The sequence below is a fragment of the Pinus tabuliformis genome, chromosome 7 (assembly GCF_031772625.1).
Source record: "Pinus tabuliformis cultivar Carrire ecotype Pingquan chromosome 7, CPIR1, whole genome shotgun sequence".
NCBI classification, from domain to species: domain Eukaryota; kingdom Viridiplantae; phylum Streptophyta; class Pinopsida; order Pinales; family Pinaceae; genus Pinus; species Pinus tabuliformis.
Window position 1 is genome coordinate 1,130,658,526 of NC_142293.1, and position 13,691 is coordinate 1,130,672,216.

Below are 13,691 nucleotides of genomic sequence, written 5' to 3' on the forward strand. Positions count from 1 at the left end.
TTCTTGATAAAGTATTTTAGTCATCACCGCTATTTTGACTTCATACTTTAGGGGGTATTATGTTACACATTAGTTTTTCACACTTATAAAAAATTATGTTGTCCCCCTATCCTTTGCTATTCGAAGCATAATTGTCATCAATCCCTGAAGAATTTGTAAGATAAAATCACTCAAGATGATAAGAATCTTATCAAAATTCCTTTAAAACCCCTAATTTTAAAAGGTATTGTAGGTGATATTGTATTTATCTATGATGCTACTAGGTTGTAGCACCGTGTCTAACTCTTGACCTATGACACTTTCACACGCTTCCTATTCATAAGGTGTGACATTGTTTTAACAAAGGTAAAATTAAAATAATATGAGAATATTATATTCTAGAAGCCTCATGGATGGCATATTCTCTGATCAATTTGGATCTTGCTTGAACTCCCTACCTTGTTGGATCTCAACCTCCATCCCTTATCTCCTCCTATCACCTTCCAAGCCTACAAATAGAACCATATCCCATTGAGATGGTTAGTAAAAAAATCTCAAGAAGTTTGGTGAAACTCTGCTCAAATTCCCATCTTTTGACGACCCTACTTTTGAAAGAAAGGCATTAAAATGAAGGACAATTGGGAGGATATCCACAACATCAAGGCTTAGGTTGTAATCACTCATTTTATGTTTAATACAGTGATACATTTATTTCCCATAAACATTGTCTACATTTGATGGTTTTATTACATATTTCCTTGATCATATGTATAGGTCTCTTTTCGAATCATATTTGTATATTGGTGCTTTGATCTCTTGTTTGTTTGTGCTATCTACAAGTTTCTTCTTCATGAGGACTACAAAAAAAATCTAGGAGATAGAGATTAAAATCCACTAGTGAGGACAAACATAATTTAAGGAGGTATGAAACAATCATCTCATCGATTACTCATGTATGATTTGATCATTATAGACTTAGGGAAAGTATTTTCTTATTGTTTGTTTTGTTCTAGGTCTGGGCTATAGTCCTAGGGAGATCACCCTTATCTGCAAGGGGGATTTATCTACCAAATAAGCATTGAAATATTGTAGCATGAATATTATAGCAATATTTATCCTTGAGAACATCATTTCCAAGTTCGGTTACCTCGAGAGTTAGACAACTAACTAATGTAAGCATTTTGTGAACAATACCATTAGAACCTTGACTCAATAGTTTATAATGTAACACCACATTTGAAACCCCTACCACCCATATGAAAATGGGACCATTGAAACCTTTAATTACACTGATAAGTGCTCCATTTTGAAAATATTCACTATCAACTTTCTTCTACCCTTTTTCCCTGCTCCATATGATCGATTGAACTAGTTTTAACTGTTATATCTTAAATGCATAGATAGTGGACCTTCATCCCCATATATCAGGGATTTAGTTCTACCATTTAATATGTCATTAGATAGTGCTTGGAGTGTTTTGATTCACCACAAGCTTGAGAAAAGGCGTTGGTTTGGATGCGAATAGGTTGTGTTGGACAATTTCTCCATATCCTGACCATGAAAGTCTCACCAGAGACGTTCCCTAATCCATTTAACAATAGCAATGATGAAACCAAAAAGCATAAAGGTGCTCTTCAATATCTCACTCAATAAATCTCCATTAAAGACTCTCCATGAATGATCAACAACAACGAAGGGGGAAATGAGAACAATGCTTTCAATATCCATCCCAAGAAAACTCTATTGTAGCAATAAGATTCTTTCAATATCTAGCCCAAGAAAACCATACTAGAGAAGTAAGATTATTTCAATTTCCATCCCAAGAAAATCCTACTACAAATATTTTGGGAGCGATCCAACAAGGGCGATGATGAAGCCAAAATGTAGAATGATGTTTGCAATATTCCACCCAATAATGCCCCAATGGGAACTTTCCCTAAGCCATTCAAGAATATCGATGGAAAAAGTGAAATGCAGAATGATATCTTCAATATCCAACCCAAGAAAGCCTCACTACAAATTTTGGTGGAGCGGTTCTACAACGAATTTAGCAAAAAGAAGCACTGAGCTTTTGGTTATTGCACTTTGTTGGGGTCTTTATGGATTATTTTTCGTGAACATTTTACAAGTGATTCAAGGAGAGAGACGACGAAGAAAAAATCTACAACGATTTATTCAAGAAAGTGCCATTGGATAGATCCAATAAAATAGAGGGTAAGTATTATCTATCCTTTATCTGGTTGGATGAAATCTACTTGGGTATTTTTGTCGATTTTTCCATAATTATTATTATTTGTAGCTTCATTTAATATTGGTTTTACTTGAAGAAAGTGTACTCATGTTAAATATGGTTGTATCTTATTACAAAATACACACATAATGAATATATGTGATGAGAGTGGTTTTTGATTTAGCACTCAGACAGATTAGGGCTCAGACATTTTTTTTTCTACTTGCATTAATATTAACATTATATAAAGTTATGATTTATAATTTGATAAGAAAATAGTTTTGTCCCATTTTGTATAGTGTGAGTGGACATAATGGCTAAAAATATATGTGTTTACTTGTCAAAGCGTGGTCACTGGTTTGAATCAGTCAGATCAAGGATAAATATATCATATATGTATACCTTTGTAGATTAAGCAGTAAAAAATCATTATACCCAATTGAAACTACGACCACTTACATAGAGTTTCCATGGAATTCTTATCATTTTTTGCAAGTTTAATAACATCTAGCCATTTTTTGCTAAGAATTTTATCCCCAAGTGGTGGAGAAATATAACATTTCTCTTTCTTATGCTTGAAACTTAAATCAGCCAAATTTGAAAATTAAGGTTTAAAGTACAGTTAAAATGTATAAAACAACCAATACAATGCTAAGGAGGTAACTATCCATTTTTGTTATTTAACTTAACTTCACTAGGTGGCATAGCCTTTCTGTTCTATGGTTTTCTTTTGGTAATTTTGATATTTGGTTAGCAGATTTTTAGGTTTTATTGGCTATGCTACTCATTTTTAACATTATTTTCTCTATAAATTTTATTTTTGGGGCTTTTACTAAAGGTATATTGATGTGGAAAATCCTATTCGTAAAAGAGAAAAGGTAGAACAAAGATTTAGCTGAGCAAGGGACTTGTAACGTTGTTTTGGCATATATTGAGATGGATTCATCAATTTACTTTTACCCCTCTTTTCTTTTCAGCTTGGTCACAAGCTCAATAATTGTGGGTCTTCTTAATTGTTCATTCTCATCTTCCAACCATATGAGGTTGTGGGTGTGGTTCTAATATGATATCCCTCTTAGGGAAAGGACTTAGAAGAAAGATATTTTTTCAGTTGAACTTGTTCTAAGTTTTGTGGGAACACTTTTTGATAATTTTGATATTCGGTTAATAGATTTTTAGGCTTTATTGGCTACTCTGCTCATATTTTAACATCACTAACATCACCTTTTCTGTAAAACTTTCTTATTCTTGGGGTTTTGGTGAAAGTATATTGATGTTGTAAATCCTATCCATAACAAGGAAAAATCATTAACATTTGTTGCAATAAACGAACATGGAGCTTTCGTTGCATAGGGAACTAACAATGTTGTTTTTGCCTATATTATGATGTATTCATCAATTTATTTTTGCCTCACTTTTCTTTTTAGCTTGGTCACCAAGCTCAATAATTGTGGGTCTTTTTAATTTTCCTCTTTCAACCATATGAGATCCTGAGTTTGGTTCTGATATGATATCCCTTGAAAGGATGGGACTTGATCAATTAAGCTTGTTCTAATTTTAGTGAGAAATCTTTTATTTACTCGTAGATTAATTTATATTTGGAATTTCCTTCCTTGTTTTCTTTTTAGCTTCGTCAGAGGCTCAATAATTATGGGTATTTTTAATTTTACCAATTTTCCTTTCCATATTTCACTCAATATTTTGGGATTTTGTTTGGGTGAATCTGATATGATATTCAATTCAATTATGTATTGATTGAGAATAAATTCTTTAAGGAAGAACTTAAAATTTATATTAATATTAATATTACATTATATTAATAATGTAATACAATTAGAATCCAACTAAACATATTTCTGAATTGAAGATTCTTGCAGATGTCGATGAAGGAAGTTCTTCTCTTTTGAAACAATGTTTGCAAGTATATCACTTCCAATGGAGAAATCAAAGTATTGCCAAAGGCACAGAATGTTCCACTATCAACATATACTGACAAAATTAGCATATGTATATGGATTATGGATTATTCCTCTTAGTGTCAAGTATAGTTTTGTCACCATCATAGTGTTGAGGAAGCGGGAAATGATTTAAAAAATTGAATATTCCATTGAATCTACAAGCACATAGTAGATTTAGTGAATTGTGAACACTAAATAAATAGTTTACTCAATTCTAGGATCTGTAAGTTGTACCAATTATTCAAAGGTTAAGACCTCCTTTTGGATGAGTCCCTCTCTATTTCTTGGTCAATATTTATCATCTATGTAAATAATTGTCTAAAACATATGTAGTATTGCTACTAGGAAATAACAGTGGTAATCAAGCAAAAACTACAACATGCAACACAAAATTCATTCCATGCAACAAAATCAATATACTCCAAAACTGCGCCAAGCTGAGCCATTTTATTAATTGAAGAAAGAGTACAAATATATATGGAATAGGTGCACCTGGGCTTGGAATAGGTGAGAAATGAAAGTGCCCAAGTGTCGGAAATGTCCCTACTACTAAATCTGTGTCCACCCAAAAAAATTATTGTTGCTACTAGGAAAGATTTGTTTATTCATCCCTCCAGGCTGCTCCAAAAATTCTAAGAAATTAGCCACAGCCTCTACTCCACCATCTTAGCAAAACCCAACAAGGAATCAGCTAATTTTGGCTGACCCAGAAGCCCCAAAAAATGTGCACTCCCTTCCTCAACCAAAAATGTGCACTAAAGGAAAAAGCACTGCAAACAACCTCCTAAGGCTCCCAGGAACTGCATAACAATTCCATTGTAAAATCTCCTCAACCAAACCCCAACTGGTAATCCTTCTCCACATATCCCCCAGCCTCTCACCCCTTTGCGCAGGCCTATCCAGAACCCCTCTATGCTATGTCAAAATGCTAGTAATTTGTATTTCTTGCACTTGAACTGTATCCAATCAAATGAAAAGTGCTCTATGAGATTGGATACCTTCATTATATTTGTCATGTATTTCTTAGAGATTTCCTGCATTATCATTGTCACTTCATTGTCACATTAGGCCTTTAGAAATTTCATATATATAAGAGATAAGAGATATCAAAAAGTTTGGTCATTACTTGAAGGGTAAATCTTGTAGTTTTACATTACTGTAAAATCTAGATTCCATCATAATTTCAAACTCTTGTAAATTTGCTTTCTTGAAATTTATGGTCTCATTTTATCCTCTAAAAAATTTAATTGAAATTTATTGGCCCATTTTATCTTCTGAAATTTTTAATTAAATATTTGCAATCGCATCATCATCTAAACTATTTAGTTATTTACCCTAATCCTAGTTGTGTTAGCTACCTTGTATTCTAAGCCAACACTATACCCTCGAAATTTTAGGATTTAACCTATACACCATCTTTAAAATTTAAAATAAATTATTATTAATATTTTAAAATACATAATATATTTAAATTTTAAATAATCGTTAATTTTGTATAATTAAATCAAACTCTAAAAATTTCAAATAAATTTTGGACTTCATTCTAACATTTATGTTGAGAAATAATAATTCATATTTATATACTCTTAAAAAATTTAACGAAAAACTATTTTATTAATATTTTCAAATAAATAATATATTAAAATTTTAAATAATCATTAATTTTACATAATTAAATTTTTTTTTTAACAAAGTCGTCTACTTGTGTATTATAAAACTTGCGATTCGAAAACTATTACAATAAGAGGAAGATTCCAAGAGCTGAGATTCAAAATTGGGCTCGCAGACCCATAGTTCTCGAAGCTCTTCTTAACTACACTTAATACTGAATTTAAACGGCTATATTGCCTTACAAAGGATCCTCCTACCCATTTATAACTACACTGCATGAGTTAGGGGGGATGTTGGGTAACCGAGTCATCCTGGAGAGGTTCCCTCTTGCTCACTCTTGTTGAAGCTTCTCCTTGCTGGCTTTCAGTTAAGGTGCGGAGGTGGTCAATGACTGCCTCCATGTGGATGCAGCGATCCTTAAGGTCTTCGATTTCTTTTTTCCTCTTCTCCAGCTTCTTTCTCTTCGAGTTTCTGTCCGCGTGAAAGTCCTCAGTGAGTTCTTTCACCTGCTTCTTCAGAGCATTGATCATAATGACATGTGCCTTGCACATATGGCAGTCTCTGTTGTTGAATATGTTATTCATCGGGTTCCTTGGCTGCTGCTGGTTAGCTTGCTGATTGTTCTGGTCAGCCATCTTGCTGGGAGCGGTGAAGGCTTTGTCAGATGCTGAGGAGTTATGAGGCTTGCCGCTTGTGTAGCCGGATTGCTTTGGTGAGGCAGAGTTGAGGTGAGTGCCCTGTTGATGATTGAGAGCAGTGCTGGGAGCACAGAACCAACTGTTAGTATTGAAAAGAAAGATTGTTTACCCAGCTCAGATGGAGATCTGGTAAGTCCGCCCTCGTGGAGTTTGCTTGCGCTCGATGCTTGGTGCCACTGTGCGCAAAGGAAAGCCAGCTATTGCCGTTCACTAAGAGAATCTCAGAGTGTATTTGGTCTCCGGTGCTAGCCTTGTTACTGCAGAAAAGACCACCTTGGCACTGCCTCCGGTCCAGAAGGGCTCTCCTGCGCGCGCTATGGTTTTGATGAGTAGTGAGGGCCTTTGGGTTCTTGATGAGTTTAAAAAGGATGCAACGGGCGATCTCCCACTCATGAATGGAGGCGGAGTGACTGATCATATCTGTCCTCGAGTGATCTGAGGTGCTCTGTGACCGTCCTTGTATTCTGTAACAGGTATGGGCATGATCACGCCTTCCTTTGATTCCGGGAGAGTGTCGAAGAGAAATGCTGTTGTTTTCTTGCATGTTCAGGTCCTGAGGCTGATTCCCTGTCCTGTACCCTCCGTTTTGGCAGTCGAGATCGATTTGTAGAGCAGAAGATCTCTTTTTCGCTGGCCTGTTGTCTCGAGTTAGATGCCTGAGGTGACTAACAGTCAGATGCATTGGGATTAAGATATATCTATGGGATATCATGATCATATATTTCCTCATTCTCCCTCACCTGGCCCGTGGGTCTTTTGATGGCCTTGTTGGCCAGCTCGTCAGCTGTCTTATTATGTATTCTGAGGACGTGTTTATAAGTCACGTTGTTCATGCCCCTGGCCTGTTCAAAGATTCTGTCTTTTGTTCTGTTCAGGGCACATTGGTTGAAGTTGTTCCCCTTGTTTAAGGCCGCTATTAGGATTGCTGAGTCTCCCATCACTAGAAGGTCATGAATTCCCCTCCTCCGCGCTATGGAGATCCCCAAAAGGAGGCTATATGCTTCTGCTTTGTTGTTTGACAAAGTCCCCAAGCTCCATTCATATGTAACCATCGTTTTTCCTTGGGGGTCCTTTAAAACTCCCCCTACTCCAGCTATGCCTGGATTGTTCTTTGAGGCCCCGTCGAAGTGTAGTGTGTGCCTTTTTTGCCTTTGGATCCAGTTGTTAACTTCCTCTTTTGACCCTCTGATCTTCCATTCACTCTGTCCAGATCCCTTGATTGTCTTGAATTTTGGATTTGGCTTGCAGTTGAATCTTTGAACCCATGCTTTCACTTGCTCAGTTGAGTATTCCGGGTCAGCTTGTTGAATCCCGTTGGCTTCAATAGTCTCAGCTATAAGCGCAACAGTTTTGGCCAGGATATTTGAGATCCTAGGTTTTTTGTCTTTGAAGATGCTTGCGTTTCTGGCGAGCCATATCTGCCAGCAGAGGTTGGAGGGAATGCTGGACCAGAGTCTCTTGGCGAGGGTTGTGTCTTTGTTTGGAAAGGGAGAGAGTTTCCCCCAGCCTTTCTGAAGGAGAGAGACCTGGTTGGGAACCTCCCCTGTCTCTAGAGGGCTGGTTATGAGCTTCCAGCATGTCGATGCTATTGGGCATTCTATGAAGAGGTGATTGAGGCTTTCTTCCTCTTTCCTGCACATAACACAGATGGAAGGCCCCTGGATCCCCTTTTTTCTCAAATTCTCAGCGGTTAGGAGCTTGCCATGAAGCAAGGTCCAATTGAAGAGTTTTATCTTCGGGATACTTTCGATTTTCCAAGCGTTCTTGTGATATTGCCAATTATTCAATGCAGCTTGTTTTTGGAGCGCTTTGTAACCTTCCCTAACCGAGTAGGTGCCTCCATTTGGATCCCATATGAAACTGTCCTCTTTCCCCTTGCTTGTGGGAGCTGCTCCTGCTAATGAGAGTTTAAGGTTGTTCCATTGCTCCTTTAGTCCATCAGGAAGATGCCTGATTTTCCAGCCTTTCCAGCTGTCATGGTCCCAATTTGAAATGTCAAAGAGAGTTGTGAGATTTTTATCAGACATCCACTGCTGCAGCGGCCTCAGATGGGGAAGCTTTTCCTTGGCTTCCTGACCCATTATTTTGTCTTTCCATATGCTGGTTTGCTTCCCATTGCCTGGGGCTTTGGAGATATGAGATTTGAGGAGAGTTAAAGATTTTTTGATCAGCTTCCAGACCGGGGTGCATTGTCTTTCTGTGATTGTGTCGGAGAGGATATTGCTGTTGCTTCCACTTAGGTATTTTTTTTTCAAGACCTCTGCCCACCAGGAGTCTTTCTCAGTTAGAATTCTCCATATTAACTTGAATCCCATTGCCAAGTTTGCCAATCTGGGCACTTTAATTCCTAGCCCGCCTTTTTCTATGGGGAGGATGACCTTTTCCCATTTTACAAGACTGAATTTCTTCGTTTCTTGCTTTCCACCCTTCCAGAGAAAGCTTCTAAGGATGAGCTCCATGTGTTTATGGATACTTGAGGGGGCGAGCGTTATGGCGAATTGATAAATAGGGAGGGCAGATAAGATGGACTTGATAAGGATTGTTCTTCCTGCTAGATTGAGCCAGTGCATCCCCCAACTTTGAAGTTTGCCTCTAAGCTTCTCGATCAAATTAACCCATACTTCGTGTTTGATTGATTCTTTGGCCAGCGGGAGTCCTAGATACATGAAGTGAGACCAACTAGATTGGGCTGGAATTTCCAGAATCATAGCAATCCTTTGAGTTATATGTCTTGGAACATTCCAGGTATATATTTTGCATTTGTTGTTGTTTAGTTTTCCCCCCGATGCTTGAAGGAAGAGATCAAGGATGGCCTTGAATCTCCTTGCCATAAGGCTTGAAGCTCCACCTATTAGCAGAGTGTCGTCTGCAAATAGGGAGTGATTGATCCCTTTAGCTCCTCTGATTATGTCCACTCCAGTGATTTCCTTCAGCCTTCTCTTGTTTTCTAAATGCAAGCTTAGTGTTTCCGCCATTATAATATAGAGAAAGGGGGATAGGGGGCAACCTTGCCTCAATCCACGGGTGCTTATGAAGGCTCTGCAAGGCCTCCCATTGATGAGCGGAGCTGTCCAATTCTGAGAGACACATTCCATGACCTTATTGATGAAATTCCTTGAAACCCCAAACTTTGCAAGCACAGTCTCCAGGAAGGCGTGATTTACCCTGTCAAAGGCACTAGCCATGTCCAACTTGATTATCATTCCTTTCTCGTTTCTAGCTATACTGCTGTGAATTGCTTCTTGAATCATAATTACATTATCGGTTATGTGCCTCTTGGGAAGGAACCCACCTTGATTGTCAGAAATGATAGAAGGGAGAATTTGTTTCAGCCTATTAGCTAGGATTTTTGAGATAATTTTATAAGACACATTGCAAAGGGAGATGGGTCTGAACCTATCAAAAGATTGGGGGCTTGGATCCTTTGGGATGAGGGCTAGGAACGAAGATTTAACACTACTTCCCAATTTGCTTTTGAGGTGGAAGTTTCTCACCATTCTGAGGAAATCTTTTTTGATAATATCCCAATGGGTTTTGTAGAAGCTTACCGTGAAGCCGTCCGGGCCTAGAGCTTTGTCCAGGGGCATGCTGTTGATGGACCACTCCACCTCTTCTATAGTGATTTCTTTATCCAGATTTCTGTTTTGAACTTCAGTAACCTTTCTTTCAATAATGTTGATGAAGTCCGGGTTTTCTTTGTACTGAGGGTCAGCTGAGAGCAGGGATTGAAAGTGATTTGTCGCGGCCTCCTTGATTTCCTCACTCTCTGTTAAATCTTTCTCATTAAACCTTATCTTACCTATATTATTTCCAGCTCTCCTTAACTTGAGGCAGTTGTGAAAGAAAGAGGTATTTTTGTCCCCCGACTTGATCCAGAGACATCTAGACTTTTGCCTGAGCTCTTCCTCCTCTTTTCGATGCTGGTTGTATAAAGCTTTGTGCATCTCCGCTTCTACCTTTTGATCTTCTTCTGTTTCTTGAACTGTCTCCCTTTCCTGATTCCATTCCTCCAAGCTTCTTTGCAACTCGGTTTTTGTCCTCCTCTCCTCGTTTGCGTGGTTTTTTGCCCATTTTTTTATGGCGATCCTTAGGTGTTTGATATTTGATTCCCAGACATAATGCGGTGAGCCTGTTATCTCTATCCTCCATGTCTCCTTGATCAGAGATTTGAAGTCCTCGATGGCATCCCAGGTCTTGTTATATTTGAATGGGAGGGGGCCCAAATTCTCCTCTTTTTCCAAGTGCAGCGCTACAGGTCTATGATCAGAAGTGAAGCCCAGTAGGATTGAACTGTGGACCCTTTGAAAGCTGATTGCTGCACTCTCCTGAACAAGAATTCGGTCAAGTCTTTCTTTGATATTGTTTCTGCCTATCCTTTTGTTAGACCATGTGAAGCGGCCATTTTGAGGGGGGATGTCTATAAATTTGTGAGCTTGTATGATGTCCTCCAATTTGTCTCTGAATGGATCTGTGAAGTACTTCCCTCCAAGTTTTTCTTCTGCGTTCCTAATTAGATTCAAATCTCCTCCAAGAAAGATCTTCCTTCCTTGTAAGGCCTCTATATCTGCTTTCAATGATTCCCAACAAGTGGCTTTGTCCCTAAAGTGGGGTGGTGCATATACATTGTAGATTGTGTATTCCTCCCTCAGATCTAGACTTTGCATGTCGATTCTAATCCACCACCTGTTTGGATTGCTGTTTATGAGATTCCATTTGCTTTTCTTCCATAATACACCTATGCCTCCTGATGCTCCTATTGCACTCACGGCTGTTCCTGAATACCTTCTAAACTTTGAGGTGCTGATTTGGAATTCTTGTTCACTAATTTTGGTCTCCTGGAGTAGGAGGAAGTCTGGTTGTTCTGAGTTCATGAGATCACGGACTGCGTTTAATTTGAGGGAGGAGCCCATCCCCCTACAGTTCCAAGAGACCAAAATCATCATTTACCTATTTTGTTGTGAGGCCCGATTTTCTCCTTCGTTTTTTCGCCGCTTCCCTTGTTCTTGTCAAGATATGTGTCTATTGGTTGCTGTGTTCCTGTGGTCATCTCTTTTGCTGCATTCTCATCTCTTATTTCCTTATTCGATTTCCTTCCCACTTTCCTTGGTGGATCCGTGGCTGTAATATTTTCCTTTGTTTTGTTCCTTGTTAGGATCCTTTCCATTGTGCGAGGGGGGGAAGCCTGGAGGGGGGAGGAGGGGGGGGTTCTGTTGCCCTTGGGGGATGGAGGGGGGGATGAGGGTTCTTCTGAGGCTAGGGTTTCGAAAGGGTTGGAGGATGAGGGAATGGAATGATCCATGCTTGATGGGACGGCGGAGATGGGAGGGATATCAGTGTGGGGCACCTCTGGTTCAGGGGGAGGGTTTGATTTCTTTTTTTTTTTTACTACTTCCCATGTTTCCTCTGGGGGTTCAGAGCTGGCATTGACTTCTGTTCTAGCTTTAGAGCACCTATTAGCAAAATGACCATATTCGTGACATACCTTGCATTTGAAGGGAAGTTGCTCGTAATCCACTTGCTGTATGTGTGTCCACTGATCAACTCTGAGCTTGACAGCTTCTGGTAATCCTTTGCCCAAATCCACTTCCACGCAGATCCTAGCACATGCGTGCATATTCTCTTTTGGCTCCGCTCTGTCCACATATTTCCCTATTCCGTTGCCGATTGCTCTAACTGATTCATCAGCCCAGCAGTGAAGCGGCAGATGCGGAAGGCGAACCCAAACCGGGACTGCATTGGGGACATCCATTTCTGGGTCGAAGTCCGGGGTCCAGCGGTTGAGGTAAAGGCCTCTGGTGTCCATGAAGTATGGTCCATTCCTAAAGATTAGGTTGCGGTCCTCCACAGTTTCAAAGAGGAAGGTGAAGAAGCCTCTTCCACAGAATCTTATCGCAATTTTCCCCTGAACCATAGCGTTCCAATTTCTTTCCACCCATCGTTGGACAGTTCGGGAGGACGGCCATAACCCCGTGAACTGCCCAACTAGTCCTTGTTCTGCCAAGGCAACAGCGGATCTCCTTGGGAGGGTTGGGGGGAGAGGGATCTCCGGTATTTCATCAAGCTTCTTGATAAATTTTGAAGCCGTGGGTCGGATCCGTTCTGGATTGTTCTCTGGGATAAGTGATGCAAAAGATTTCTCCATGTCGGCCTGACCAGTATCAGGAGATCCCATCATGCCGGAGGCGATTCGCAGGAGAAGGGAAGAGGCAAGAGGCCCAGCAGAGGGAGCAGCAGGCTGCCCTCGGCCTCAGCACGAGCAGCAGCGGGAGACGGGGCGGAAGGCCCAGGGAGGGAGGAAGCAAGCGGAGCAGGAGGCTCGCAGCGGGAGCTGCGACCCAGCAGCGGAACTGCCGAGCGCAGTCAAGGGCTCGGGGGTTTCACCATCGCCAGAGAGAAATCGCGAATCCCATAAATCAAATGCATTATGAAAGGGATTACATAATTAAATTACAATGTAAAAAAATATATATTTTAAAGTTAAATTATAAACTTCATCGAATTTGATAATTTGATTGGAATAACCTTAATTTGATTGGAATTTGATAATTTGATTGACCCTAAGGACATGAAGGGCGTCTATGTCATTCCGTGTTCCTGTGGGGTCCCCTATATTGGTGAAACCGGTCGCTCCATCAATCAAAGGATTAGCGAGCATTCGGCTGACTTGAGACATGGTAGGACCAAATCTTCAGCCCTGGCTGAGCATGCGGGGAAGACTATGCATCATGTATGTATAGAAGAGGCTCAAGTCATTGCCAAAGTTGCGCAGTTTCACCATCGCAAATTTAGAGAGGCCCTGGAGATTGAGAAAAGGTCGATCAATCTTAATAGGGATGATGGCTGGAGGATTAGCAGTTGCTGGGTCCCAGCCTTGTCTTCCTAGCCTCCTCATTCCCCTTTTGTTTTAGGATTTCTGTCTTCCCTCTCCTTAAGTTTTGTTTTAGGCGGTTGGTCCCCCTTTTTTCCCGTGTTTTCTTCCCGTTATTCCTTGCATCCTATAGTATTAGCACTGGTTAATAAGTTTTTTTCGGCTAACCTTATCTCGTTAGAGTAGAATTTTTCCATTATTTATAATTAAAAATCCCTTTATTTAGTAAAAAAAACCCCTTCTTTAAACCTTATAAGTAATAATATATTTACCTAATTACATAGTTAATCTTAGTAACTTTATTGGAATAACAGATTATGTAAATTACTTAATGAATATAAATTATT

General features: G+C 39.6%; 1 protein-coding gene across 1 annotated transcript; it reads right to left on the bottom strand.

Annotated features, from left to right (window-relative positions):
* Window positions 1-7,174: 7,174 nt before the first annotated feature.
* On the bottom strand, window positions 7,175-12,648 carry LOC149251492 (uncharacterized). Its single transcript, XM_089453904.1, has 2 exons — window positions 11,959-12,648; window positions 7,175-11,311 (listed from the first exon to the last, which is right to left on the bottom strand). The coding sequence occupies exons 1-2, from the start codon at window positions 12,646-12,648 to the stop codon at window positions 7,175-7,177; spliced, it is 4,827 nt and encodes a 1,608-aa protein (XP_089310030.1).
* Between the last annotated feature and the right edge of the window lie 1,043 nt (window positions 12,649-13,691).

Excerpts from the sequence above, each read along its gene's own strand:
- LOC149251492 (XM_089453904.1), bottom strand. The coding sequence starts at position 12,648 with ATGGGATCTCCTGATACTGGTCAGGCCGACATGGAGAAATCTTTTGCA. Across the intron at positions 11,312-11,958 it reads AACTTCCCTTCAAATGCAAG|GAGACCAAAATTAGTGAACA; the intron begins GTATGTCACGAA and ends CTCCTACTCCAG.